This window comes from Eschscholzia californica, unplaced genomic scaffold (genome assembly GCF_041429995.1).
Source record: "Eschscholzia californica isolate CP2 unplaced genomic scaffold, dmEscCali1.0.p SCAF_4, whole genome shotgun sequence".
Classification (NCBI taxonomy): domain Eukaryota; kingdom Viridiplantae; phylum Streptophyta; class Magnoliopsida; order Ranunculales; family Papaveraceae; genus Eschscholzia; species Eschscholzia californica.
The window spans coordinates 55,181,031-55,208,639 of record NW_028238461.1 but is presented as its reverse complement, the minus strand read 5'-3'; the positions used below and the strand labels follow the sequence as shown (position 1 = coordinate 55,208,639).

Here is a 27,609-nt window from a genome sequence, read left to right as displayed (position 1 = left end):
GAAAAGAAAACAGAAAAAAGAAACATAGAAGAGGAAACTCCGGCGAAGGAAGACCCTTCGCCGGAAAAACTAGATCGAACTCACTCTTTCTCTTAAGAAAACGGTTTTTTTCTCTCTCTGCAAATAAAAATATTATTATATATGATCTGCCCTAGTTATCTAATCAGTATTGTTCAAGTTCGACCCAGACGTTAAAAAAGAATGGGTGGCTATAGACACATTGTGTTATGAAGGGCTTGTTATGTTTTTATTCTAGAACTAATTTATGGCATTAGAGAGTTCAATTGCTTCCGGCCCGATTTGAATAAGATCAAATATTTGGGAGACTTCACTAAGGTGTATGCCTTCGCAATCGAGACATATACGTGTCTGTTTTAGCTTACCTCAATTAACTCAAATAATCATGAATCTTTAAATGATTTAGTGCGAACTTTGTTATTTGAGGAATATGTTAAAGTAAACGAAGTTAAGATTTTATTGTCTACTGGAAGAATTTTTCTAGATCCTACAGTCCTACTTGTGATATATTGGACATAATTTATTGAAGCATGTGTGTTTTTTTATTGAAGGATGAAATAATTCAATCAAGCAAGAGAAGTACAACTAAAAAGTGAACGTAAACGCGAAGAAACCCAATACAATCACTTTAAATTGTTGATATATTTGCTAGGGATGATTCAAAAATGCTTGTTGGCCTAACTTTTGGAACTGACCACAACCGGAATGGTGATGTGGGTGGCTCCAAGTGGTCAGCCCACGGAGAGAAGGAAACGGACTGACCAATTGGAGCCGGCCACGTCACCACTCGGGCCGTGGTCGGCTCAAAAAGGCAGGTCGAACAAGACTTCTGCTTATGATTTAAGCCTCTACGTTACTATGTATAAGAGAGGCAAAGTGTTAAATGGAAACAGAGAGAGGCAAAAGTTTGGGTTTTCTTAAAAGCGTCTCAACTTAAAGAAGGCCTATCATAGCTACGAGTACATCAATTCAAATGTGAAACCTAACTAACTCATCACAGTCCTATAATCTACCCTCTCAGGCTATCTTTCTCTTCTCCCTTTATTTTGTAACTTGTTAAAACTAAGCCAGTCAAATGATATCAAATGTATATTAACTTTCAAAATCAAGGGTGATCAAATACTTATGAGTTATGTCTCTAATTAACATTTCTCTCCCAAAAACATTTACCGAGAAAAAAATTTCTCCTCTCTCGCTCTCTAAAAGTATTGGTTGTAATGTTCTATAACTTGCCACCGATTTTGTACAACTGTAGTAGAAGGCTAAAAATTTCAGGTTTTTTCACGTTGTAAACATTGTTCAATTATAATTGAACTTTGAAGCCAACCTAATATTATTGGGCCTTGTTGTGTATGACAGTATTGGTGCAAGGACAATTAAAAAACAATCGAAAAAAAGAGGGTAGGTTAGAAATTTTGAAAGTGGGTTGAAGCAAAAGTCAGGTGAAAAGGTATACATGAGGTCATGAAGGGAAGCAGCAAAAACTGAAACCAAGAGGAGGCCTGAAAAAGATCACACCCGGTGGGACTCGAACCCACAATCGCCTGATTAGAAGTCAGACGCCTTATCCATTAGGCCACGGGTGCTTCTTGTTAAAGGTTGTGTAGTCAAATATATAACATCATCACAATTCTGATCGTGCCTAAAAGCGCCGTTGCTGTGTTCACCCATACAGTAAGAGCATCTCATATGGGACACTTTAACAAAAACTCTAAAGTCTAGTTGTCAAGTGACAAATAAAGATTCTCTTTCCTAAGCGTCAATATAGAGGCACTCTAAATTTTTTGTGTCTCAAATGGAAATCTCTAAAATCTCTCTACTTAATACACATGTCACTCTTAACTTAAATATGAAAAAAGTAGTTGAAAAAAAAAAATTTCTATTGGTTTAAATTTTAAAGTGACACTTAAAGAGTCTCAAAGAAACAGTCCAGTTTCAGAGTTTCTCTCTCTAGACACTCTTCAATAAATGTGTCCACCTCATAATAGAGTGTCTAACAAAGTGTTCTATTGGAGATGATTTTTTAACAAAAATTTCAAAAAATCATATGCGGCACTGTAAGTGTTAGAGATTTAGAGATGCTCTAAGGGTGGGAATGGGGGAGAGTATCAGCGTTGTGATATCAGTTCAAGTGGGTTTAGCAACTAAATCCTTTGGCTATTAGTGTAAGATGGTTTATCTGGTGGTTTTTTTTTTTTTTAACGATCCTTTGGGTCGTTGTCCATCCAAGCCTATTAAAAGAGTTTTTTTTTTTTTTAAGTATCTATTAAAAGAGTTGCTAAAGCGGATAGGGGGCTTTGAGGCAGCCGGCAAAACATTAATTTTGAAGGCACACAGTCATCGAGCACCCTTTTATGCAAGGCTTAAAGGTTAAAGCTTTGAGCCCAACATACAGATAATACTTCACCTGTGCTTAGGGGTGGGAATCGGGCGGGCTCGGTCGGGCTCGGGCGGATCGGGCTCGGATAAGCCGAGTCCGAGGTAGTGAGCCGGGCGGATCGGGCCGGGCGTATCAAAGACTTGAAGTGCCCGTAGCCCGTCCGAGCCCGACTACCCGAACGGGTTTCAACGGACTCGGGTCGGTCGGGCGGGCTCGGGTTTTTGAGGTTTTTTTTTTTTTTTTTCCTTTCTTTTTTTTTTGGGAAGATTTTTTTATTAATTAACCTAACTATTTCTGAAACCCTAGATTCCCACCCCTAGAAAAATGTATTATATTAGTACCACTATCAAGCCATTTTTGAATACTAGATTGATCATAAGCAACTCCATTACATAGACTAACCGAAGATATCATCATGTTCAACAACAAAAAAAAAAACAGAAGATATCATCACGCCTAAAGAGATCGGACATTTCAAGATACTCGGAAAGGTGATGAATAAGTCATTCCCCATCAATATCATCATCAGCTTCATCATCATCATCATCATCAGACCCATCCCCATCAAGAAGAAAACGAAGAAGAAGAAGAAGATCTAACTCATCAACATCCACATCTTCACCTTCATCAACAAGAACAAGGGTTTCATGGATTTTATCAACTTCATCAACCAACATCACTAAATGGTGTTGAATAGATGAGAAGGGGAGAGAGAGTAGAGAGAGGAGGCGGCTAAGAGAGAGAGGCAGAGAGAGAAAGTTAGGTTGATATTAGGGTTTCTTTGTTGAAGAGAGGAGGGTTTTTATAATAGATTTGGGCGGGTTGACGCGGGCGGGTTGACGCGGGCGGGTTGATGCGGGCGGGTGGCGGACGGACCTAACGGGCCGGGACTCGGAATTGAGGGTATGTCCGAGTCCTGGCCCAATAAGCCCGAGCCATCGGGCCGGGTATGCCCGGCTCGGGTAGGACTCGGGCTGCGGGTCAAAACGGTCCGGGCCGGACCCCGGATTCCCGGACCGTTTTCCCAGCCCTACCTGTGCTTTTATAAGAGTTTCCTTACTATTCTCATATTAAATGGTCACGTCACCTTATAAATTTTAGGGAGATGCTAGAGTGCCCAAATTTTTGGGCATTTTAATGCCCAGCTGATGTGGAATCACTAAAAGACAAGAGTTTTTCAAAGTTTGACTACGGTGGGGACCGCTTTTGTTTCTAAATGAGGAAATATGTCACCCTCTAAGTACCAATTTCTAAGTCACTCTATCATTTCCCTAAATTTTAATTTTTCATTGTCTATTTGGTACGAGAGTTTTAAGTTGTGTTTGATAACAACGCGGAGAGAAAGGAAAAAAAATAGAGAAATATTTATTGTAAGCAAGATTTATCCTGAGAAATATCTATTATATAAAAAATTTCAGATTTTCTAATGTTTGTTTTGTTGAGGGAAAATAATATTTTTCCAACTTTTTCTTTTTTTGTTGTTTGGTTATCTTTTTGAACAATTTTTTTCTTTTAAATTTTAATATGTATATACAACAAATAGATAGTTTTCATACCTTAAACTGCAGTTGGAGGCATTCAGGCCGAAGCCTTCAAGATTGGTTACACTACTTGAACCATTGACAATATAATCCAAGCAAATCTTACAGTGTGGGTCTGTCGTGGCCAAATTCGCATATACTTACTGGTATTGCTAAAACTGCACTTGTGATATTTATCTCTAACGGAAAGTTATAGAATTGTCCTTGCGTGGTAGACATGGGGTTGTACCTTCTCGTACTAAAATTGACAGTGACAAATTATCTTGGTGAGGATGACAAACCTTCAATTTCAAGACCAACTTGCTGGATAGAGGACATACACCAGGTGCAGTTGTCGACAAGTCAATCGCCAATACTACTACCCATTTCAGCTCTAATCTATAACTTATCTCATCCCTCCTCTTTCTCTATCTTGATTCCTTTCATCAAAAACCAAAAAGATCGTTTCTTTTATTTCTTGGGTGTCATAGTTCTCCTATCTACTACCCCTATTACCCAACAACCTCCATTTAATTGTGATTAGTTTATCAATTCTTTTAACAAAATTTTACCCTTTTTACCATACATCACTAAGCCATACCTCAGAGATGAGTTCAATACGTATGAAAGTCTGAATTGTTTCTCTCTGATCTTTCGCTCTCTAAGAGCATCTCCAATGCAAACCTAAAAAAAAATCTCTATTCGTCCTATTTGTCAAGTTCTAATTGAGATTCTCACTCCTAGGTGTCGAAAATAGAGATCCTCAATTCTTGTATGTCTCCAATGCAACACTCTAAACTCTTTTATTTTACTTACGTGTTATGGTTATTTTTGTATAAATATAATTAGTTATTTTGGAAATATACGAAGACTTGATTTCTATTGGTTGAAATTTAAATATTGATGAGTTGGACAATTAGAGATATCTCAAGAGGACACTCTGAAAATAGAGTGTCCTCTGGAGATATCTCTATTCCACTCTCGACACATCATCTTTGAGATCTAAGTTGAGTTTTGCATTGGAGATGATTTTTTAAGAAAAACTCAGACAATCCTATGTGGCACTCCGAGTTTCTAAGATTGAGTTTTGCATTGGAGATGCTCTAACTTAGGTTCGAAATCTCAATCAAGTTGAATAATTAGAGGTAGTAGATATGAGAGAGAAACAAAGATAAAATCATGAAGATGAAGTTTGAACGCCACACTTTGAAGAATGAATATAAAAGATTTTCACTCTTTCTCTCTCTATCCTGGCTGGTAACCTACCCATATGGTTAGAGAGAGAAACAAAAGGAGTACAGAGAGAGAGAGAAAGTGAGTGAGGGACACAAAGAGAAAGAAATTGTAAAGGTAAAGAGATAATTTTCGTTTTCACAGAAGAGAGGAAAGTTTTACTCCCATTATATGAGGGTAACAAATTCCCCCTTTTATAGGAAAAATTGGGAAAAATAGGAGATTCTATTTATCCCTCCATTTTGGTCCCTCTCCCAAACCTCTGCCGATGTGGCAACATATCACTGGAGTAGATTTTCTCACAATTCTCTCTCCAATTGCTCCACACTCAAGTGATATGTTGACACATCGGCGGAGGGTTGGGGGAGGGACCAAAATGGAGGGATGAATAGAATTTCTCAAAAATAAGTCACTTAGACATTCTTTTTCCTTTTCCCCTCATTGGCTACTAAACACATGGAAAATCAAAAATTTTGAGAAAATTTTTCTCGCTTTATCTAAGAAAAACGCCTATCCACCACAACCTTAATCTAACATTTGAAACTCAACTTCAATTTTACCTAACGCACATAGTGTTTTGATTTAGGGAATCACCCTTAAAAAAAGTAAAATATGTTACTTTAAGTAAGATCATGGCCTAACCTACAATTCTTTGATTATTAATGTTTAGCTAAACCTGAATTTTTGTCAGAATGGATTATATGTTTGAATTGGTTGAATGAAGACCCCTACATTTCGGACTTCAGAACAGCCTGGAATATGAGCTAAATATCTGAAAAATCACAAAAGACGTTTACACCCCTGTTAAAATTTAAAATACATAACTATAATTATCTTCTTCTCTTCTCCACCAACACACCACCACAACTCCACCACCACAGACCAGAGCACATATCACCACGACCACAACACCACCAGGACCCGAACACCAGCAAAAACCAGATTGCGCCACCATAAACAGATCTTCGGTTAAAGAAAGAAAGGGAGATGAAATCCTCGTCAGATCTGGCGAAGGTTTTACTTTACCTATCTGTTAAAGAAAAAGAAAGACTGAGAATAAGAGAAAAGGAACCATCGTCGGATCTGCGCGAGAGTTTAGTCTACTTATCGTTAGAGAGAAAGACAAAGGGACTAAGAGAGAGAGATAGACAAAGGGACTAAGAGAGATAGACAGAGGGTCTGAATGAGAGACTCAATCTTTGACGGTTCTTTGCTAGTCTTCTCAGAGAGAAATTAAGAGACAGAAAGAGAGGGAGAGGTAGAGGCTGCAGAGAGATGGAGAAAGTGAGGAGTTTAGAGCTTGTTCTTTTTATTTGGGCAAAATGAGAAATAGAAATTAGGTTTGAGGATGTCAAATATGGGTATGAAGGTAAAATTTGATTTTAAGCCAATTCATTCAGATTTAGAAACACAAACATCTAATTCAAAATTTCAATCAATTCAGATTCAACCATTCAAGTTCAGTAAAATTGGATTTAGCCAACTCTAATTTAGACATGCAAAAAAGAAACAAACACAACCTTAGTAATGTAAAATGAAAAACACATGTTGGGGCATTGACACAAGGACGATGCGTTAACTATATATAATAAGGGAGAGTTTTGAGAATGTACCCTCCACTGCAATAACTAAGATTATAAATTTCAAATTTATCTCCAAGAGCTGAGATTACATCTCCCAACTTTAGTAGTTAAGATTACACCTCCCGAACTTGTCTCAAACGACTGGGACTATAGAACTCTTTGCCTCTGGTCGGTATGGGTTATAACCTCGTTACGATCGATTACACGAATTTTTGGGTGAAAAGAATTAATTTTTTAAAGTCAGAAATTTTCAAAAGGTTAGTTTCTTCTACCCTTTTTTCGATTTCGTTGTGAACTACCATGATCACGTTTCGCTTTCTCCCTCTTAAACTCTTTCTATCTCAATTCTGTCTAACGTTGTGAAAAAAGTAAGTGATCAACATTAAGGTCAGGAGATATTTGAACGAAAAAATTGATTTCTTTTTATTTGTATTCAGAAAGATGAAGCTGATGAAATACAACGACGAAGATAAGTAGAGAAAAAAATGATAGTAGTCGAAGGTGGTGATAAAGACAAGATATATCATTTCCTAAGTCAAATCGGATCAACCAAGTCATGTATGCCGGTTCCCTCTAAATCCACTTTCCACCCAAATTCAGTGTGCTCTATAACCAAACTTGTACTCATGCCTATTTTTCTACTGCCTAAACGTCACTCAGTAATCCAACTCTCTTGCCAACAACAGGTAGCCCACTGAGTAAGTAAAGTAGTTTCTACTAAATCTACTTCGGAATTCGGAGGTTCCAAGTTTGGTTCCATGAAAATTCAAATTCAGGAATATAAGAATATTAAATTTGGGTATAAATGAAGTAATTTCTGTGGGCTTTAAGGCATTTAATTTTGTCGAGTTTTAGATATTTTGTCGGGCTTTAATCTAGTAGTAATTCGACAGTTACCGTGCTTATCACATCTAATCAAAGGTCGATGTTTTGAGGAAGTAAGGATATTTTTCGGAGAAAGACAGTTTTGGGTGGAAACAAATTCTTTTTTGTTTCCTCCAAACATTACCCACTTCTTATGATTTGATTTTCTTCTTCCACCTTCTCACCAACATCAACTCCAACAATCATTATTCCCGCGCGACAACAAGTCCGGTCATATATCCCCTCCTCTCTCTTTCCTCTTTTTTTTTATAGTTCCGGCGAAGGGGACTCCCTTTCGCTGGAACCCTCATCTGGCAAAACCAGTCGAAGCTTGTCTGGAAAATTAGACGAAGGAGTCCTTCCTTCGTCTGATTTCCAGATGAAGGGTTCCGGCGAAGGGACAGAGGAGAGAGAGCGACTGAGAAGTGAGCGAGACTGTGAAGAGAGATAGAGAAATGAGAGAGGGAGACTGACGGTGGTGCGCGGAGAGAGAGGGTCGGCCGGAGAAGAGAGCGAGACTGTGAAGAGAGAGAGAAGAGAGATGAGAGAGAGAGACTGACGGTGGTGCGCGGAGAGAGAGGGTCGGTCGGAGAAGAGAGAAAAGAGAGATAAGGTGCATTTGGTTTGAGTTTTTTTTTGTTTTTCATCGTCTTTCCCGGAAATTTTTCTGCTCCCGAAACGGTGGCCCTAATCAAATTCAACAATGATGCTATGCCCGACCCCAATACCGGGTGAAACCCGACGTGCTGACGTGGCTCGCCAACGGGGCATAACATCTAAACGTGAAACCCAAGTTGGGAGGATTTCAAGAGTTTTTAGATCTGGTCCTTTAAATTTCGATTAATGACAATGAAGGACTTACCCTAAAAATGGGTTCAACCCAATCAGAATGAGCAGGTCGACATTTGCTTCATCACCTCATTCCCTTTGTGACCTAGGGTTTCATTGTTCATGCATAGCAAGGACACGAGGTTCTTCTTCGTCATCTTTCTTCATCAAGTTCAAATCAAACGAGGTTTTCTCTATTTCTCTATAAGTATGAATACAGGGTTACCGATTTTTCCAGGTTATCCGTCCATCCCTCTTTCTCTCTGAATCCAAACTTGTTTAATTTTTCATAGTTTCTAATGTGATGATTTAAGATTGTTGTAATTACATGTCATATTACTGATTTTGTTTAGATCTTTTCCTATATTAAACGAAATGTTTGAAATTTGTCTGAAATGGGATCAAATATCCAAATATTGCCACAGAAAAACAATCTAGAGCAACAACCTATGGTAATTATGGTTGTTTTTCACTTTGAGCCTTTGTGTTTGACTTATTTGTGTGGGGTGTCTATGTCTTGATAGATCCTGCTTTCTTGTTTTCTTTCTATTTTTGGCTTATGGTGTGTTTGGATGGCGGAATCATGAATCCGCGGATTCATGAGTCCTTGGTATTCATGATTCCACGGATTCATGAATCCAAGTAATATATTTTGGTTTGTTTGGTAACTAAGAATCCTATGATTTATAATTATTTGAGTATTTTTTAAACGTCTTTAGAAAAAATATGATTTTTGAAAAAAATTATGATTTTGAAAAAAAATTATGATTTTGTAAAAGGGAATATTTTTTTGTTGATTTTAAGTTTGAAATTTAGGTTCATTAATCCAAAATCCTAGCAAATCCTAGGGGGTAGGGTGGGATTTTGGTCCAATACAAATTTTGGAATTAGGAATCCTTAGGATTCAAGAGTCATAGGATTCTTGGTAGCCAAACAGACCAAGGATTCATGATTCCTACCAAATTCCACTTTTGATAGGAATCCTACTTAAAAATCCTGCAACCAAACACACCATTAGTGTTGTTGAATAATGTAAAAAATCAGGCAGGAGAAGATAATGTAAAAACATGCTATTTAAGTTACCACTATTTGGATATGTTTGGAAGGTGTTTGCTATATTTACCCTCAACAGTCATCAAATAATGTGTGATTTAATTTCAGTGCCGTGTGGGTACTTCTTGGAGTAGGATGTTGAAAATGATCATTAAGAGCACCTTATGCTGTTGGATTAGCCGTCGGAGTTTGGACAAAAAAAGATGTATCGATGAAATTAAATCACATTAGATACGAGGAACAAATCATCAAGATTTGTAGGAGAAAATCATCAAGATTTGTAGAGAGAGAAGGAATGGTAAAAACCTGATTTCAATTTAATGGAAGAAACCCTAGATCGATTTATACACATAGAGAAATTTGATCGATTAAAAGACCAATACCCTTGGATTTCAATATTGGATGAAGAAGAACACAACTTTAAGAAGCCCAAAAACCAGACCTGCTTGTTCTCTTTTCCATGAGAATCTCTTTTCTGATTTCTACTAAGGAAATGACAGAGTGCCCAGCTAGAATGCCCACTAAAATGCAGTGGCGGACCCAGAAAATCTTCTTTGTGGGGGCACTTTTAGTCAGAGACGGCACAGACCCAAAGCCACTAAAACGGTCGCTTTGGGCCGCAACGTAGTTAAAGGCCTCAAAATTTGAATTTCGTATGATATTTTCAAAATGATTTTATATTTCAAATATATTTAAAACTAGAGTTAACATGTAGCTTAATGGATAAGAGCATGTGTTTTGTGTAAGAGGTCAGTGGTTCGATTCCTCTTATTCTAAGCACTGTTAGAAATTTTATTTATTTTTTTAAATTTGCACTATATTAGAGACACAAATTTTAACTTTGCTTGGGGACTCCGGAATGTTTGGGTCGACCTTGCTTTTAGTTATAATATGTTGTAAATTGTCTAGAAATCTTGATGTGTGTCCGAGCTAGTGATTTTATACATTACTGTTAGTTCTAAGCCAACTCAACTACTATTTACTTGCGAGTTATGTGACTATAACCAATATAAATAAGTAGTCTTATAATTTGAAATATATAAAGAAGTTAATGAAACAGTGAGTGTAAACTCATTTTAGAAAATAGTTAGAAACTAACACACATGCAATTTAGAAAAATAGTCGAGAAAAAAATTATATATATAAAATGAATTAAAAAGAAGGCATAAAATGGTAGTGCGAAGAAAACGAGCTCTAACAACATTACGGGAGTCAATAGTGAATTTACAAAGAATAAAGGCAAAAAGATGAAATGATTTATAAATAAAGGGGTCAAAGTGGCATAACATTGGGTTAATATGACAGCTAATTGAAAACTAGGGGGCATACAAGAATTTACCCACCAAAAAATCAATAAATGAAAGGCTCCTAGACTCGAACTCGGGTCTCTAAAACCATCACCTTACTCTATTACCACTACACCATCCCATACTTATTGTTATTTCTAGGGTTTATTTGTATTTATAATGGTTCTATTCGGGAAAACTATATAACTTTAGACACAGGACGCGTGGGGGCACGTGCCCCCACGGGTCCCTCTCTGGGTCCGCCCCTGCTAAAATGTCCAATTTTTTTCATCTAGAAATAAAAGCGGTCCCTACTGTAGTCAAACTTTGAAAAATTACGTCTTTTTTAGTGAATCCACGTCAGTTGCCCATTTTAGTGGGCACCGAGCTGGGCACTCTAACATCTCCCTTGTTCTAATGGATAGTGGGAAGTCCTTTATTGTAATTAATTTAAATTTAAAGGAGCAGATCTGAAACTTCTTTAAATCCTCTCAATTTGGCTTCCACGTTAGATGCTATGCCCGGCTGGCGAGCCACGGCACCACGCCGGGTTTCACCCGAGATTGGGGTCGGGCACAACATCATTGTTGAATCAAATTAGCGGGTTTATTGACCCACATACGAGGACTAAGAGCATCTCCAATGCAAAACTCAAAAAAAAAAAACTCTAATTAGCTTATGTGTTGAGTCTTAATTGAGAGCTCTTTCCTATGTGGCTAACTTGAGTGTCTCTAGTTCAAGTCCCTCTCCTATGTAACACTCTAAAAAAACTCTAATAGATACACATGTCACACATACATTTAATAGGAAAAAGTGATTGAGAAAGAAAAGCTTTCTATTGGTCCAAAAATTAAATTTGATGACTAGGACACTTAAGACTCTCAAAAGAGATCTAAAAAATAGAGTTTCTAGTTGAGACATCTTAAAACTTAATGATTCCACATCATTTTAAGATCTCAATTGAGTTTTGAATTGGAGATATTTTTTTTCAAAAAAAAACTCTAAAGTCTTAGGTGACACTTAAGATTTTAAGATTGAGTTAGAGCATCTCTAATGGGACACTCAATCTCTAACACTTTGAGTGTCACATATGACTTTTTGAAGTTTTTGATAAAAAACCATCTCCAATGGAACACTTTGTTAGACACTCTTGTATAAGCTGGGCACATTTATTACAGAATATCTAGAGAGAGAAACTCTAAAATGAAAGTGTCTACTTGAGACTCTCTAAGTGTTACTTTATAATTCCAACCAATAGAAAATCTTACATTTCAACTACTTTTTATCTATTGGATTGAAGAGGGACATATGTATTAAGTGTAGAGACTTTAGAGATCTCCATTGGAGACCAACAAAAATTAAAGGTCGCCAATACGCGGACAACCGTTTTTCTTATATGGACAACTATTTTCGGGCCCGATGCGAGTCAACTATTCTTGACTTAGTTGACTTTGATTTAATAAGGGAACAACTCCATAAAGTCTTAAATACTAATAATTAGTAACATGTGGACTCCTAACAAAAATAATAGTTAAAGATTGAAAATTTAAATTGTCTTCTTCTTCATCTTCTTCCTTCTTCTTAGTCTTATTCTTCTTTCTTCACTTCTACTAAAAGTAAACTGTAGTTTATACCATATTTTTTATTAAACCCTAGATGGATGAAGAAGACAAAATCTCTTCTTAGTCTTATTCTTCTTTCTTCACTTCTACTAAAAGTAAATTGTAGTTTCTATCATTTTTTTATCAATCCCTAGATGGATGAAGAAGACAAAATCCCTCAATCTACACCTGAAAAAGTTTTTCCGGACGTTTCTATAATAGCCATTAATGACATTGATGAGGTAAAACAGAACATAACTTGCGACGAGAATCTGGCAAAATCGGACAATTTTTCAGATTTTCGTAGCAACTTAGCTTCTGTTATGTCATATTTTCGCAGAAAACCGACGAAAATATTGCATAACAGAAGCTAAGTTGCGACGAAAATTTGGCAAGTTTTCTGATTATGCCAGATTTTCGTCGCAAGTGATGTTCTGTTATGCCATATTTTTGCACAACCCGAAGTACCAGATTCATCTTCCTCTTCACCATTGTTTTCAGAGTCGGAACCAACAGATCCATCTTCGTCTTCCACATCTTCTCTGATTTTCTCTGCCATCAGTACCATCTTCTTCTTCATGGTTGGTTTTAGAGTTTTAGGGTTCTAACCTTTGTCTTTGGGAAGATTCTACAACAATTCCCTTGCCTTTGTTTGATGCCATAACCACCAATGCTTCTCCAAGGAATTTCTCTCTCTACAAATTTGAGTGATGATGAAGAACAAGTAATAGAAGAGATGAAGACTAAACTAACCTAGGGTTTATGGAGAAAGAGGGAGGTCATCGAATAATACATCTGATTCTAAGAGGACTTGAGTGAAAATAATAGAAAGTTGTACCCTTAAAAACTGATGTCCATATAAAAATTTAATTTTTTTGCGTTGTCCACATAAGATAGTTGTCCATATAAGAAAAACGGTTGTCCGCGTATTGGCCACCAAATTAAAGTGTCTTTACATTGACATTTAGGAAAGAAAATCTCTATTGACACTTGACAATTAGGATTTATAAAGTGTTTGTTAGAGTGTCCCATTGGAGATGCTCGGGACCAAAAATCATACAGCTGTGAGCTTGTGACAGATAGGAACTCTGATTGATTGACCATTCACTTACCTCGAGATATGAAAAATCATCCCCACGATGGATTTCTCATTTCGGATTCACCTTCTAATTCTCTTTCTCATTCTTCGTCCTTAAATCTCACGTGCCAATCCAATCATCATTTGTTCTTACTGTTTGTTGATTGTTGTTGTTGTTGTTTATTCACTGAATCACGTCAAGTTTCATTAATATTACAAGATCACGTATTTGTGTCTTCCATTAAACTCAGAAGAAAAAGAAAATAAAATCAATTCTCATCTGATTTTTCCTTTCTTCTCTCTCTCTCTCTCTCTTCCTTCTCTTTGACGGTTTCGTCTGGCTCAATCAATCGGTACGATCTCTCTCTCTATACTCTTTTTCTCTCTCTAGGTTTGCTCAACAGTACAAGATCTTTTCTATTGATCACCAAATTATTCCTCTTAGATCCAATTTCGTGAAGCTCTTGTATTCAGATCTCGCGGGAAAAGAGATCGATAGTCCTGTTCTGCATTTCAACTCGGTTTTATAGATTTTGGTTTCGATGACTGATTGGTTGTAATGTTTTGATTTCTCGATTTCATTAGAATTTAAGTTCAGTTTGATAGGTTTTAAGTAAATTCGTGGAGTTTTTATGTTGTAGTTAAATCTAGGGTTTAGTTTGTGTAGGATTTAGGTTAATTTGCTTTTGAGTTTTGAATTTCCTACTTAATCTAAATTGTTGTCTTATTGTTGTGTAGTTTTATGATTTGAAGTGGATTGATCACTCGAAATGGGAATTTTTGATGGATTGCCTGTTTCTTCTGAGAAAGCTGTAAGTTTCTTTGCTCAATTACTCGTTCAATTTACATATAGGCATACATAATTGTGGATGTTAGAAAGTAGTAAATAACTGAAATGCACATTTTATTGTATTTTCTTTGTCATCATTTCTGATGTACTTGACAGACACACACTTAAAGATGCGTAATATTTCTTCTTTGTTCTTCTTGTCTATACTGATCACATTTTAGGGTGAAGAAGTCCATGCTGTTGCTTCCTGTTGTTTCTTCATCGTTGCTTTTGTTTGACCTGTGCTTTATATTTTTGTTCTTTTTTCCTTATGGGAATGCAGTATTTGAGAGAAGAGCTCTCATCAATAGATGAAAGCTGGGCAGCTGCTCGGTTTGATTCGTTACCTCATGTTGTACATATTTTGACATCAAAGGACCGTGAAACTGAAGTCAAGTTCTTGAAGGAACAAAGTGATGTTGTTGAAGAAGTTGTTGATGAAGTTGTGCATGCATATCATAGTGGCTTCAACAAAGCAATTCAGAACTATTCCCAAGTTTGTCTCTATCTTCCTTTTGGATTCGTTGACATCTTCATAATCTTTTGAAATTTTTTATCAAATTCTTGTGTTCCATAATTCTAGGTGCGCATAATTTATTGAATGATTTAGACTAGTGCAGTCACCGGCTCTTGTTCATATAATATAGTTTAACATTATTATTATGTTAGTTAGAATTTCTTTTTTACAATTTACATGCTAATGAGCTAATTCAATGAAAGACGAGTAGTTTGTACAATATTTAGTCCTTATACAGCTGTGAAGTCTTCACGGTACAGGGTAACACAAATACTCCCTTGATTATGATCTTACTTACCATGAAAGCTGGGTAATTCATAATCAGGAGCCTTATGTTAAATACAATGAAAAGGGTTACTGTTCTAGAGAGGAAAGATAGCTATTTACAAATCCATGTAACATGATACTTGTATTGATTTCCGGCACCGGGAGTAGGTGTCAGAATCGTGAGTTAAAAAACAGTCGTATGCGCACATATTCTTTTATCGTAGTTATTAGAGTCTCTATTTTAGTTCCAATTTCTTACTTTTGTATATACATAAAATGTGTCAACCAGAGGACCTTTTATGCACTCTGTGAAGTGCACAGAATATGTACATACAAAAAAACTTACAACATGTTCACTGAGGCGACTACGTATATCCAAGTGTCCTTGCACTAGAATCTGAGACGGCCAGAAAAAGTACGAAAAGGAAGGAGTAACTCTGTGACGTAGTTCAAAGACACCCCTTGCAATTTCATTTCAACTTTTTTTTTTTTTTGATTTTTCTATACACCTTTTCAGATCTTGCGGTTGTTTAGTGAATCTGCTGAGGGCATTAAAGTGTTAAAAGTAGATTTGGCCGATTCTAAGAAGCGGCTCGGGACCCGCAATAAACAATTGCATCAGTTATGGTCTCGGTCTGTTACATTGCGGCACATAATTTCACTACTGGATCAAATTGAAGGCATAGCTAAGGTCTGTATATACTATATGTTTCTCTCTCTCTCTTTCTGAATATAAAGCGCCCCGGACAGGTTCAGTAACTTTTTAATATGGATCCAAGCTTCTATTTCTTCCCACTTAAATTTTCAACACGTTTCTTGGGTTCTTATTTACCATTCTTAGCATGCTTTATAAATTTAAACCAAAACCGTTTCATCATGCAGTTAAAAATGTTGTTAATATTAAATATTCAAATGTGTTGCAGGTTCCGGCTCGTATTGAGAAGTTCATGGGCGAGAAGCAGTTCTATGCTGCAGTTCAATTACATATCCAGTCAACATTGATGCTTGAGAGAGAGGGTCTTCAAGCGGTTAGTACTTATTTTTTGAGATCAACCAACTACTGCGACATTACAAAGTCGTATATTCTTATAAAGTTGTGTAAATCTTTCATCAATCACAGCTTACTTTTATTTTGAGACTGTGGAATAAGAGTTTCATTGCAGTGGTCACATACACTTCTAAGTATTGCCATTATATTTTATAATTAGACACTTCTTTGGTTTCTTTTCATTATCCCTTCAAGTTTTAGAGGTCAACCTAATGTTCCGTTTAATTAAAACTGAGACGTTCCATGTGAAACATACAAATGCTTTTCTTAACAATGTATTTACATTATCTATAAATGGAATTATGGAAATATGGATGAACCAATGCATTTTAAACATTATCTATATGTTGGGATTGCGGTTTTAGGTTGGTGCTTTGCAAGATGTTCGTTCTGAATTAACGAAGTTGCGTGGAACTCTATTTTATAAAGTTTTGGAGGAATTGCATAACCATCTCTACAATAAGGGTGAATACAGGTACATATTCATGCATTGCAAAAACTATCACCATGTACTGTTGATTATCATCATCTTCACTGAATATGAGGCCTCATGCTGCATAGGTTTTGGAATGCATGACGAGTCATCAGAATGTTTCTTTCCTCGATATGTCTCTTCCTTGGCCAGTTTCGGACATAATTCAAAAGCCTTTTCTAGTTCCTAAAATATTAGACTTAAATGTCCCCCTGGGCAGTATTTAATCCAACTCGGGCATTCTGTTGTCATTTATATTCTGAAAGTTATTGTATTGCTTAAAGACCCACTTTATTTGTCCCAGTCAAAATTTTAAATTCACCGTAATAGATAAGAAACATATGCCGTCTTGTCATGGTGGAAGGTTAAGGTCATCAAGTATCAGATTGAGCTTAAAATGCAGAAAAGAAGTGACAGAATGAAAGTGAACTATACAGTAATGGACCTGCGTGCATTTAGTTTGACAGACCACTATATTTTAGTCTTTTTCTTATTCATAGCTTACAGTTAATTAAGTTAACTAACTATTGAAATTAATAGCCTCACTTCCCATATAGTTCCCTGTCGGTTCTGACATGCTACTCTCTGATCAGGGCCACTATAGTCTTCAGAGCATACTTATTTTCTTATTCTCTTTATTCTTTTTCTTCCATATATACTTAGAAGACTAGAAGTTATGCAGTTCTTGTATATGATTACGTTTTCTGTTCATCATCTGAGTCTTGTCATTATTTGTGTGATGGTGCAATTATTCGAAAGTCATTTTTTCAAGTTTTTTTTCTTTCGGCATATTCTTTTGTATTATTGAGCTGATCATCTTCTGCAGCTCAGCTGTGACGAGCATAGATGAAAAGGATGATGACATTCCTACTACCACAGCAGTTGGTTCTTCAACGAATAATCCTCTGTCTCGAAGAACTAGATTACTTAAAGGTGACAACCAGTTTGGTGTTCCGGGCCTTGGGGATGGGTTTTATAACGTGGGTTCTGTTGATGGAGGGTATGGCAACACCGCTTATTTTGCTCTTACTGTAGACTCGTTTCTTTCTTTTCTCTTTTGATTTTGTCCAATTACTGCCCCTGTGTTTTCAGTTTTACTCAACTTGTTTAATTTCTGCACTTCTTACAATCCTTCGTCAGCATTATGCATATGCATGGGTCATCCTCGTTGACTTTTAGATAGACATTAGGAAGAGTGTTACACCAATGCACAAGAAATGCATTATGCATAATCGTTCAGAAAAATGCTTATGTGCTTTTGAAGATTCAATTAATCATTATTTATGGATTAAATATTCCATTTCACATGGTCTTTCATATAATTTTACATAATTTCACTGGGGTATTGTCTCGGCTAAAACCATTCCCACTATATTGCACGTGCAATATAATGAGAATAAATCGTAATTACTTGTGGACTAACAAATCATCAAATAAAATGCAATTACAACTGCAAAAAAGAAGAGATGTGACTTAATAATATGCTAAATATCATAAGAATAAATATTCTTAAAGGAAAATAAAAATAATGAGGGTCTTTTAACCCCGGAATGAGGAATGAATCGATTAATAGAGACTTGTTCATCTCTTCTAGACGATGATGCTCGTTAGTGATCCCTAAAGAGTAAGAGCAGTGTCTACCGAGCGGGGTCTTTAGGCCGTATCTTGGAAACCTAGACTCAATCTCCTTCTTGGAGACCCTTTGTACATATCATTTTCTTTTATATATTCATTCATAGGTTCAAAATAGCAAATTTCTACCTGCTTCTACCACACAGGTTCGCTTGGAAGGATAACGGGCCTTCACATTCAATTGCCAAGATACTATGGTGTCAGTTCGATGTAATATATTAAGAGAAAATTGAGTTAATACTGAACTTCCATGAGGTTCCCATTTTCCTGGAACGGATAAGATGGAATTGGATGTGGGAATTTAAATGATTTAACTTGCGTTTCTGCAGGATTCTGGAACCCAAAAACCTAGACAAGGTTTTGGTGTCTTTTTCTTTTCTAACCTGCTCCCTGTTACCAAGTAAAACTAATTTAATGTTTGTGTTAGATCGTTGTAATGAGACCCTTTAGATCAGGCATTCGTACACTTTCACATGACAGGCTCTGTCTGACCTTGTTGAATTGCATATTTTATTTATTCACATACATTTGTAATTTATCTTCGTATTATGCTGTTGACTCTAAGTTCTTGAATCTGGTATCAGTTCATCGTTTGATGGTCCTGATGACGAAACCGGCATTGAAGTCGTCGATGGATCTTATGACTACAATGTTAATGGTGGAGATGGTAATAGTAAGGATGGCAAAGCTGTTTCTCGTCAAATTCCCACGTGGCTTGCCTATTCCACTCCAAACGAATTTCTTGTATGTCAGCAGGAAGTGTGTATGTTTTGCAATTGTAACACACTTTTTTCTCTATTAGCTGATTTCTGGTATTAAACTCGTTTTAGGAAGCAGTGAAAAAAAGTGATGCTCCCCTTCACCTAAAGTATCTACAGACAATGGTTGAGTGCCTTTTTATGCTTGGAAAGGTTGCAGCTGCTGGTGCTATGATTTGGTACGTTGTTTGGTTGAAAACAAGTCGTGTTTCATTTCAAGCATGCTCTGGAAGAAATTTATTTTCTTTAATTAGTCGATTTAGTGGCATAACTGACTACCGAAGGGAGTAGCTGCCTAATTTTGTTTGGTACTTCTAATTTTGAATTTTTGCATTATAATTGTTTTGTTTCTATTTATGTTTTCTACTGTTACTATTTGAGAATATAACTTGTTGGTTACGTGTTTAGCATGCTGCATGCTTGCTTGCTATTGGCTGCTGTATTACTTATTTGTAAATAAATATTAACTGTATCGATCTCACTCTGAAACAGCCAAAGATTGCGACCAACTATTCATGAGATTATTATATCTAAAATTAAAGCTTATGCGGGTGCTATAAATTCATCAAAACACGGAAGTATTGAGTTATCGAGAAGTGCAGCTCCAGGTTTACATAACTTCAAACAAAAGTTGGAAAATTTCCAGTTGCAGAAACAGAAACGTTCAAATGGGATACTACAGAAGGCTGGCACGCTATTAGCAGTTAGTCCAGTCACACCAGCAATGGCTCCATCGGGGGCGGCACAGTTTGTAGCCAACGAACTTCTGGAGTCGGTCTTGGATGATATCATTGGAATACTTGGTAAGATACAATAATGAGAAATCTTTGGCTTGCTCTTTTTCTTTTGTTTGTTTGAGGTTTATAATTACAAGGACAATATATGCAGAGAACCATGTTATCGTTGGCGAACTTCTGGAATCTAAATCAACACAACAAAGTGATTTGAGCACACCCAAGTCAATAAATGGGGACATGAACTGGAACCCTGATTCTGAATCATCTCAAAGTACTGGAGGTTACAGTGTGGGCTTCTCTTTGACAGTTTTGCAGGTATTCATCACTTTCAGCGTTTTCCACTGAATTATCTTCTTAATATAAGTGATGATGTTGTTTTTAACTGCTAAACTGTCCGTATAATGGTGATTTCTCTTGGGGAAACAGTTTCTAAACCTCTCTTCCCGTAAACTTTTATAATTTGTTTATTTGTTTGTGAAGAGTGAATGTCAACAAGTGATATGTGAGATTTTGAGAGCAACCCCAGAAGCTGCATCTGCAGATGCTGCTGTACAAACAGCTAGGCTCGCTAACAAGGGTCCTTCCAAGGAAAAGAGGCAAGTTCAAGTTCTTGCTTTTTCGTTTCACGTTTGATCTGATAACAATCAGATAGTCTCCTTCAAAATTAAAATGTCACCTATGAGATGATTATTGGATGGTAAATTATGTTATACCTTCATTTATACCAGTTATATTACATGCATTGGCGGACATGCATGACAGTATGTAAACTTACGTGTTTCGATGCAATATAGGTCATTAGAGCTTTTTTTTTTTCAAAAAACCTGACATCACTAGCATACCTAACCCTACTACATGTGCAAAAATTCAAATACCGAAGTTGTTAACTAGGTAAATAATCTCTTGTAACGCTAGGTGTTCAGGACTTCAGGGTTTAACATAAGGATTTAAAGTCATATCTATTCTGGTACATGTTTTTTTTGAAACTTCTATTCTGGTACATGTTCGGACTGGATAGCCCACAAAAATTCATTTGACTTGTCTTAAACTGTGGTCCACGTACATGCCCCAAAGAAGTAGTTATACTTCAGTGAGTTCACCAACTCAGGCACCATTTTATATAGGTGGAGTCACCATTTTCAAGTTGTTTCCATGCTTACAGATTTTAGATTTTGTATCGAATTTCTTGGGTTACAGGGATGGCTCAGAAGATGGTCTTACTTTTGCCTTTCGCTTTACGGATACAACAGCTTCCAACCAAGGTACTGATTGCACATTTATTCTTTCCTTCTCTTGGAGTCACATGTTGTTTTTCTCTATGGTTTGTGAGTAGAGATGCATATTGTTAAAATCCGTTTTCCTTGAATAATTTTTGTTGCTCAGTAATTCAGTATCGTGTCAAAGTTTAAAGTATCATTTGCAATATATAATGTACCCTTTCAAGTAAAGAATGATTCTTAATATTGGTACGAAATGTATGTTTGCACGCTTTTAGAAAGTCTGATGAAGTGTGCAAGATATCAGTTTACATGGTCTATACTCAATTTCTTAGAAATTTCCTTGAAATCGAGCATTGCTCCAAACTACTATTTTTCACCGAACCAAATTTTCCATTTCAGAGTAAGATGAGCAAAATTTCTCCTTGAATGCCTGTTTGTAATCTAACAATAGTCGATTGTGAAGTACATCAGGAGTACATGCATAGTTCTCTACTTGTATCCTTTAAAATAAGTTTTTTACATGAATGGCATTAAGTTCTTAGAGTTGCTCTAAATGAAAGATATGGACTTTTAAATTTTCTGAGAAAACCTTTCTGCAGTGAAGAATTTCAAAAACATTTCTTTCTGTCCCTTTCATTCTTATTTGTCTTGCGGATAACCTCAAGTTTTCTATTCCTATCTTAATTTCTGTCTCTAATAGTTTCTCGAGCCTTTATATCCTTTATAGGAACTGATCTTATTCGCCAAGGATGGAGACGGGGTACAAGTGTACAACAAGAAGGTTATGGTACTGGAGGTGTCCTTCCTGAGCAAGGAATCTATCTAGCAGCAGCAGTATATCGACCTGTGCTTCAGGTTTGTTGTTCACTTCAATTTCTACACATATCGTTTATCTTCCTTTCCCTTAAGTTTCCCTTACCTGTTGGTCTGGTGATTTCTGCAGTTTACTGATAAGGTCTCATCGTTGCTCCCCCAAAAGTATTCTCAGCTTGGGTACGCTAACACTTGTTCATGAGTTCTTAGAGTTGTTTACTGAACTTCACAGTTTCTTGCTATCTTGTAGTCAATTCTGTTACTGAAGGGATGAGTTGTTTCTGTAGAGTATAGATTACGATAAGTGCTTGTTATGATGTTACAGATAGGTGTATAATATAAGACATTGTATCCGTTCTTAAGACGTCTCATTTTTATGTCTCGAATCCTACTCTGATGATGGTGTTGTGTTCTTTCTGGATTTACAGGAATGATGGATTGCTAGCTTTCGTGGAGAACTTTCTGAAGGATCATTTCCTGCCCACTATGTTTGTTGATTATCGTAAAAGTGTCCAGCAAGCTATATCAAGTACGTACCTTTCTCAATATATATATTATATAGATATAAATGTATATTCTATTGATAAGTTGATTTTTAATTTTTTTGCTCTGAACTTTGGTTAGGAGTACGTACAAAGAGTTGGGTAATGGTGAACTTTATGCTATATTAACCTTCTTAAAAGAAAGTGTCTTGGCAATTTTTAGCGATCGCAATTTTTTGAAAAAGAATAATAGAAGTATTTAGTAGCCATAAGCATAAAACTGCAGGATCTTCTTATAGAAAAATCCGGTTTGTAAGATATCCAAATTTAGTTCTGTTTATCTTACTGAAAGATCGATTGTACATGAAAAATATAGCCATCTTAATAACACTTAGCACTTTAACCGGGATCCAATTAGAAAAATAATTTAAACATACTGTAAGCCAAGGAATTAAATTTCGAAATATTTCTGTCGAAATGACTGAAATATTTCCATTTTCGTGCCTACCGAAATTTCCATCAAAAACCGAAATTTAACTAAGTTTATTCTTAACAATGCCTTGTGAAGGAAATAAATTTCGTAAAATTTCTGTCGATATTTTTATTTCCATGCCTACCGAAATTACCACAGAAACCGAAACTGCATTCCTTCCTATAGGCAACTGTAACACTGATTATTTTGACTATCGAGTCAGTTATTGTAATGTTAGTAAACGTCACATTCAAGGAACCCAGTAGGTCAATGATTTTCCTTTCTCAAGTACTAACTTCTTCACCTGTTGTCTCCACTCTTCCAAATTTTTATAGGTCCTGCTGCATTTCGACCACGAGCACATGCTGCTTCTACTTATAGTCCACTGATTGAGAAGGGGCGACCTGTCTTACAAGGCCTGCTGGCCATTGATTTCTTAGCAAAGGAGGTAAATAGACAACTCCTGCTTAAGAAACTTGTGTTTGCTATGGTTCAAACTACAATGATGGGTCCATTATGTTATGACCTAAAAGTAGATCGTGTTTTCCCTTTTTTGAATCCTTATTAGAGTATGATCTAGAATTTCTGATTGAATGATTTATCATGGACTGCAGGTGCTTGGTTGGGCTCAAGCAATGCCTAAATATGCTGGTGACCTTGCGAAGTACGTCCAGACTTTTCTTGAACGGACCTACGAAAGATGCCGGACATCATATATGGAGGCAAGCATATTTCTCGTTTCCTTTTCTACTGTGGGAGTGGCCAGGTCTCTTGCTTCTGTTGAACTTTCTAGTTCCTTAGATACACTTCATATTATAATCGCAACTCCAGCAGTCTTATACCATTGGTCAAGGCACCAATTAGAAGTCAATTTCGATTTGGCGGGAAATGGAATTATGTTCTTTGTCAAGCTCTTTGTATCTTCAGCCTCGGTCTTTACTTACTTGCTTTCCTTAAATCCTTTGTCATAATCCTCTGTCAAATATTTTATTTTAATTGATTTTATAATCCATATTGCATTATGTTTTGTTCATGCTCATCACATATATTATAGGCTCAATTTGTGGTCTTTCAAAGTTGGTGAATCCAAGAGTTTGGGATTACAGTATGACTTTGGCCACTTTCAGATTTTGTTATTCAACCAAGTCAAGAACATGTTATGATATCTTTTGTGGTTTTATCACCAATACATTCTTGGGAATCTGGTTTAGCAAAATCTAGGAGTAAGACTGACTAGTAGTTCTCAAGTTCAGTCGAGACTAATGTGCATAAAGAGTCACTAAATGAGACTGTTGAGTCAGAACATATTCATTTCATTATTAATTCAAATCGTTCAAAAAAAAACGTGAGCTAGTGTTATACATGAGCTCTTGCAGGTGTTCCAATTAGAAATGGTTAAATGGAGAATATTTGTTGGACAGCTGTCACTTGAATGATTTCTTCTGTTTGGAGTTTCGTATTATCGTTCTTATTATTCACCATACTTGGTCGATTATTTCCAGGCAGTTCTCGAGAAGCAGAGTTATATGCTCATTGGAAGGCATGACGTTGAGGGTCTCATGCGAGTTGATCCGGCCAGTGCGTATTTGCCAAATTCATCTGGTCACTCGGTCCTGGAAAACAGTGGTACTGATGCTGAAACTGTTGAAGTTGAGATAGAAATGAGTGATTTATTACTAAATTTGCGGCCGATCAGGCAGGTAAGTGTCATTGTCGTTGCATTGGCAATTGCAGCTCTTATATTGCAAGTATTCTTGGAAGTGTACTTTTTTCTTACTTGTATGAAAAACAGGTGGTTGAAGTTTCCGAAATTAAATATACTTGTTAAAAAAGTCTTTTGAAGTCAAATCAGTGTTTGCTCTAGCCTATAATCCCTAAACAGTTCTTAGCCGCTAATCCTATTCCTTTTGTTTCATCTGCGCTTGTTTTTCAGGAAAATTTAATCCGTGACGATAACAAACTCATTTTGCTGGCTTCTCTCAGTGATTCACTGGAGTACGTAGCGGACTCAATTGAAAGGCAAGAAATATCGTCTTACTTGGAATTTTTGTTTGTAGCTGTTCATTGTGTTATTTGTTCTTACCCTTGGGAACTAGTATTCATTTGATTTCTGAATTTTGTTATCATTTTATCTCCGTGCAGTTTATTTCTGATCATTTACTTCCTTTTATCACATAATACAAATTACTTACAAGTTACAATACCAAATACAATCAGTTTTGAGTTGTTCATTTTATGCAACAAATAGGCTTGGACAAGCATCAAGGTCATCAAATCAGTTGGAGGAAGAAAATCTCAAGAAGAAAGCTCATCACCATAAACAGACCAGCAGCCCACCTGCCAGGGATTTGGCATCATATGCTGATGAATATAGAAGACTTGCGATTGACTGCCTTAAGGTTTTACGTATAGAGATGCAGTTGGAGACGATTTTTCATATGCAGGTGCGTGCCACCTTCATTAATTTCAAATGTTTCTGTAGAACAGGTGCTTTGGAAGTGGCATTTGCCATACGAGTTAAAGAAGTTAATGAGCATTTTCAATTGAAACAGGAAATGGCTAGTAGGGAATATTTGGATGATCAAGATGCAGAAGAGCCGGATGATTTTATTATTTCCCTTACAGCACAGGTTAGTCTTTCCACCATTTAAACCCTTTCACTTCTTGCTCAATGGAAAGGGGTGGATTGACTCGTGGAGTTGGTCATTCAGTTACGTGTTGTAAATTTTTATTAGCATGATATGCCACAAATTGATATTTCAATGTACGACTTCTGTGAACATAAACGTTTTCTCATGATGAGCTTGTGGAATCCTTTTTAGGTCAATGTTTATGTGTTCTTTGACAAAATGTTTGCCAAACGTTTGACTGCTCTAATCACAGGGTTGTTATGTTTATGCGCCTTAACTTCAGTGATATCAATGAATTTATATGCTACACGACTTAGATTACATAATCTATTCACACAAACACATACAGACGCGCACATATGTACATATTTCGATTATTGAAGCGATTTTCAGAGAATGAATTTTTTTACGAGTGCTTACCCTTTCTATATCACAGATAGCACGCAGGGATGAGGAAATGGCACCTTTTGTTGCAGAAGCCAAGCGGAGTTACATATTTGGTGGAATATGTGGAATTGCAGCGAATGCATCAATCAAGGTTTGAATGTATAAACAATTTCTGGGGACATATGAGATCTTTTAGCATTTCTGCTTTATGAACAAAGTATAGATGCATCTGTCGCTCCTGTGGACTTACTGCTGATGACAATTAAAAAAATTATGTTATCAGGCATTGGCTGATATGAAATCGATCAACTTGTTCGGGGTTCAGCAGATATGCCGGAATTCCATCGCATTAGAACAGGTTTTTATTATTTGCTTGAACTCGCATCGGCGATCCTATTACATTCAAGAATTTTTCCCTTCTGTTCAAATGCTGCACCTTCACCTAGGACATTAAAGTATGAGTCAATACATTTGACTGGGCTGTTAGAGCCTTCCCTTAAAGTGGTTAATTATATATTTAACTGAAGAATGGTATAGTGGATTATCCGGAAATCGGTGTGGACTCCGTTGCTTTTGCCTCACTACACATCCTTAATTTGGCTTCTCCAGAATCAGTAAATCTGGATTCTGGAATAAGCAGAAGAAAATGGATCCCTAGTACACATCCTATGTTGTCAAAAAAATGATTTAAATCTCACAAGTTTTCTTGTAACAGGCCCTAGCAGCAATCCCATCTATCAACAGTGAAGCTATTCAACAGAGATTAGATCGTGTAAGGACATATTTTGAACTTCTGAACTTGCCATTCGAGGTAAATACCCCGCCTCACAGCAACATAGAGCAAAATCCCCATACATACACGCCTCTCTTTTGCTCATTATCTTTGTACGCAACTGTTTCCTGTTTACAGGCCTTGCTCGCATTTGTTGCCGAACATGAGTACTTGTTCACAGCTGCAGAGTAAGTTTCTCTACTTTGTCATTTGTTGCTTTATAAGGCACATATCCCCTTGTTTGTAATCACAGGTCTATTGAAGACGCAACTTAAACACCTTTTAAGAAAGAAAAGCTCTTGAACATCTGAAATTCTCAAGATACGGTGTTTTGATTTTACGATTGAATAAAGAATTTGTTGAGCAAAATGCAAAGCTATTGTAGTATTTCTGAGGCGCAGAAATAGTTTAGCTAATAATTCTTCACATTGCCTTCCATCACAGGTATTCGAGTCTTCTAAAGGTCAAAGTACCTGGCAGAGAGATCCCAACTGATGCACAGGAACGAGTATCTGAGATTTTGTCTCACTGAAAACCCCTGGAAGGTTCTTTTTAGGTGTTTTGATGATTCAGAACAGGAATTATGGGCACTCTCCCTATCATCGAAATCAGAAAGAGAGATGGTAAAAACTTGTGAAAAGAAAATAGGATTCCATCATTGCTATCGACGAGAAAAGAAAAAGAGAAGCATGATATACATTGTTTGAGGTCTCAACTCATCAATTAGTTATATCTTCTACTAATACGAGTCTGAGGCAACTCACTGTCTATCTTCTCTGCTTTATGTTTGTGTTTACTTCATGGGGGTCAGTGAAGAGCTAATTTTGGGTTTTAATGTTGATATAGTTATAGATTTTGAATCGAGAATGCCATACAACCATGAAGATATTGTAACATATTATATTGGGTGATTCCAGTGGGAGTGTTTGTTGTTTTTGGAGTTCAGAATATTCGAAACGATTCATTCAGTTTTGTGATCTAGATTTCAATAACCATTCAAGATTTGTGATGAAAGTTTTGATTCATGGGGCTCTCATTCCTCTGTGGGCGTTGACTCAGGCAAGCTGCAATAATAGAGGTGAGAGTTTCCTTGAGGATGTGAGAGATACAAAGTTTAGGCACCATATCA

General features: G+C 36.6%; 1 protein-coding gene and 1 non-coding gene across 3 annotated transcripts; one reads left to right on the top strand and one right to left on the bottom strand.

Annotated features, from left to right (window-relative positions):
• Positions 1–1,531: 1,531 nt before the first annotated feature.
• Positions 1,532–1,604, bottom strand: TRNAR-UCU (transfer RNA arginine (anticodon UCU)). Its single transcript has one exon. It is a non-coding gene; the product is annotated as a tRNA-Arg (tRNA).
• Positions 1,605–8,401: 6,797 nt separating this feature from the next.
• SEC8 (subunit of exocyst complex 8) lies at positions 8,402–27,494 on the top strand. Of its 2 annotated transcripts, none has more exons than XM_086674021.1 (27): positions 8,402–8,664; positions 14,183–14,256; positions 14,557–14,769; positions 15,575–15,748; positions 15,981–16,085; positions 16,471–16,580; positions 17,404–17,577; positions 18,794–18,953; positions 19,040–19,146; positions 19,460–19,770; positions 19,856–20,019; positions 20,185–20,300; positions 20,902–20,966; positions 21,652–21,779; positions 21,868–21,917; positions 22,166–22,266; positions 23,027–23,139; positions 23,306–23,413; positions 24,194–24,391; positions 24,625–24,710; positions 24,940–25,135; positions 25,244–25,321; positions 25,758–25,859; positions 25,992–26,066; positions 26,424–26,519; positions 26,619–26,668; positions 26,925–27,494. In XM_086674021.1, exons 2-27 carry the CDS (start codon positions 14,215–14,217, stop codon positions 27,010–27,012), a joined length of 3,210 nt encoding a protein of 1,069 aa, XP_086530147.1. In that variant the 5' UTR covers positions 8,402–8,664; positions 14,183–14,214; the 3' UTR covers positions 27,013–27,494. The 2 variants fall into 2 exon arrangements, with proteins under 2 accessions (XP_086530147.1, XP_086530146.1); XM_086674020.1 differs by lacking the exon at positions 8,402–8,664 and adding an exon at positions 13,314–13,797.
• Positions 27,495–27,609: the final 115 nt, after the last annotated feature.

Coding starts and splice junctions, on each gene's coding strand:
- SEC8 (XM_086674021.1), top strand. CDS start 14,215: ATGGGAATTTTTGATGGATTGCCTGTTTCTTCTGAGAAAGCT. Junction 16,581..17,403: donor TACAATAAGGGTGAATACAG/GTACATATTCAT, acceptor CATCTTCTGCAG/CTCAGCTGTGACGAGCATAG. Junction 26,067..26,423: donor ATTCCATCGCATTAGAACAG/GTTTTTATTATT, acceptor TTCTTGTAACAG/GCCCTAGCAGCAATCCCATC.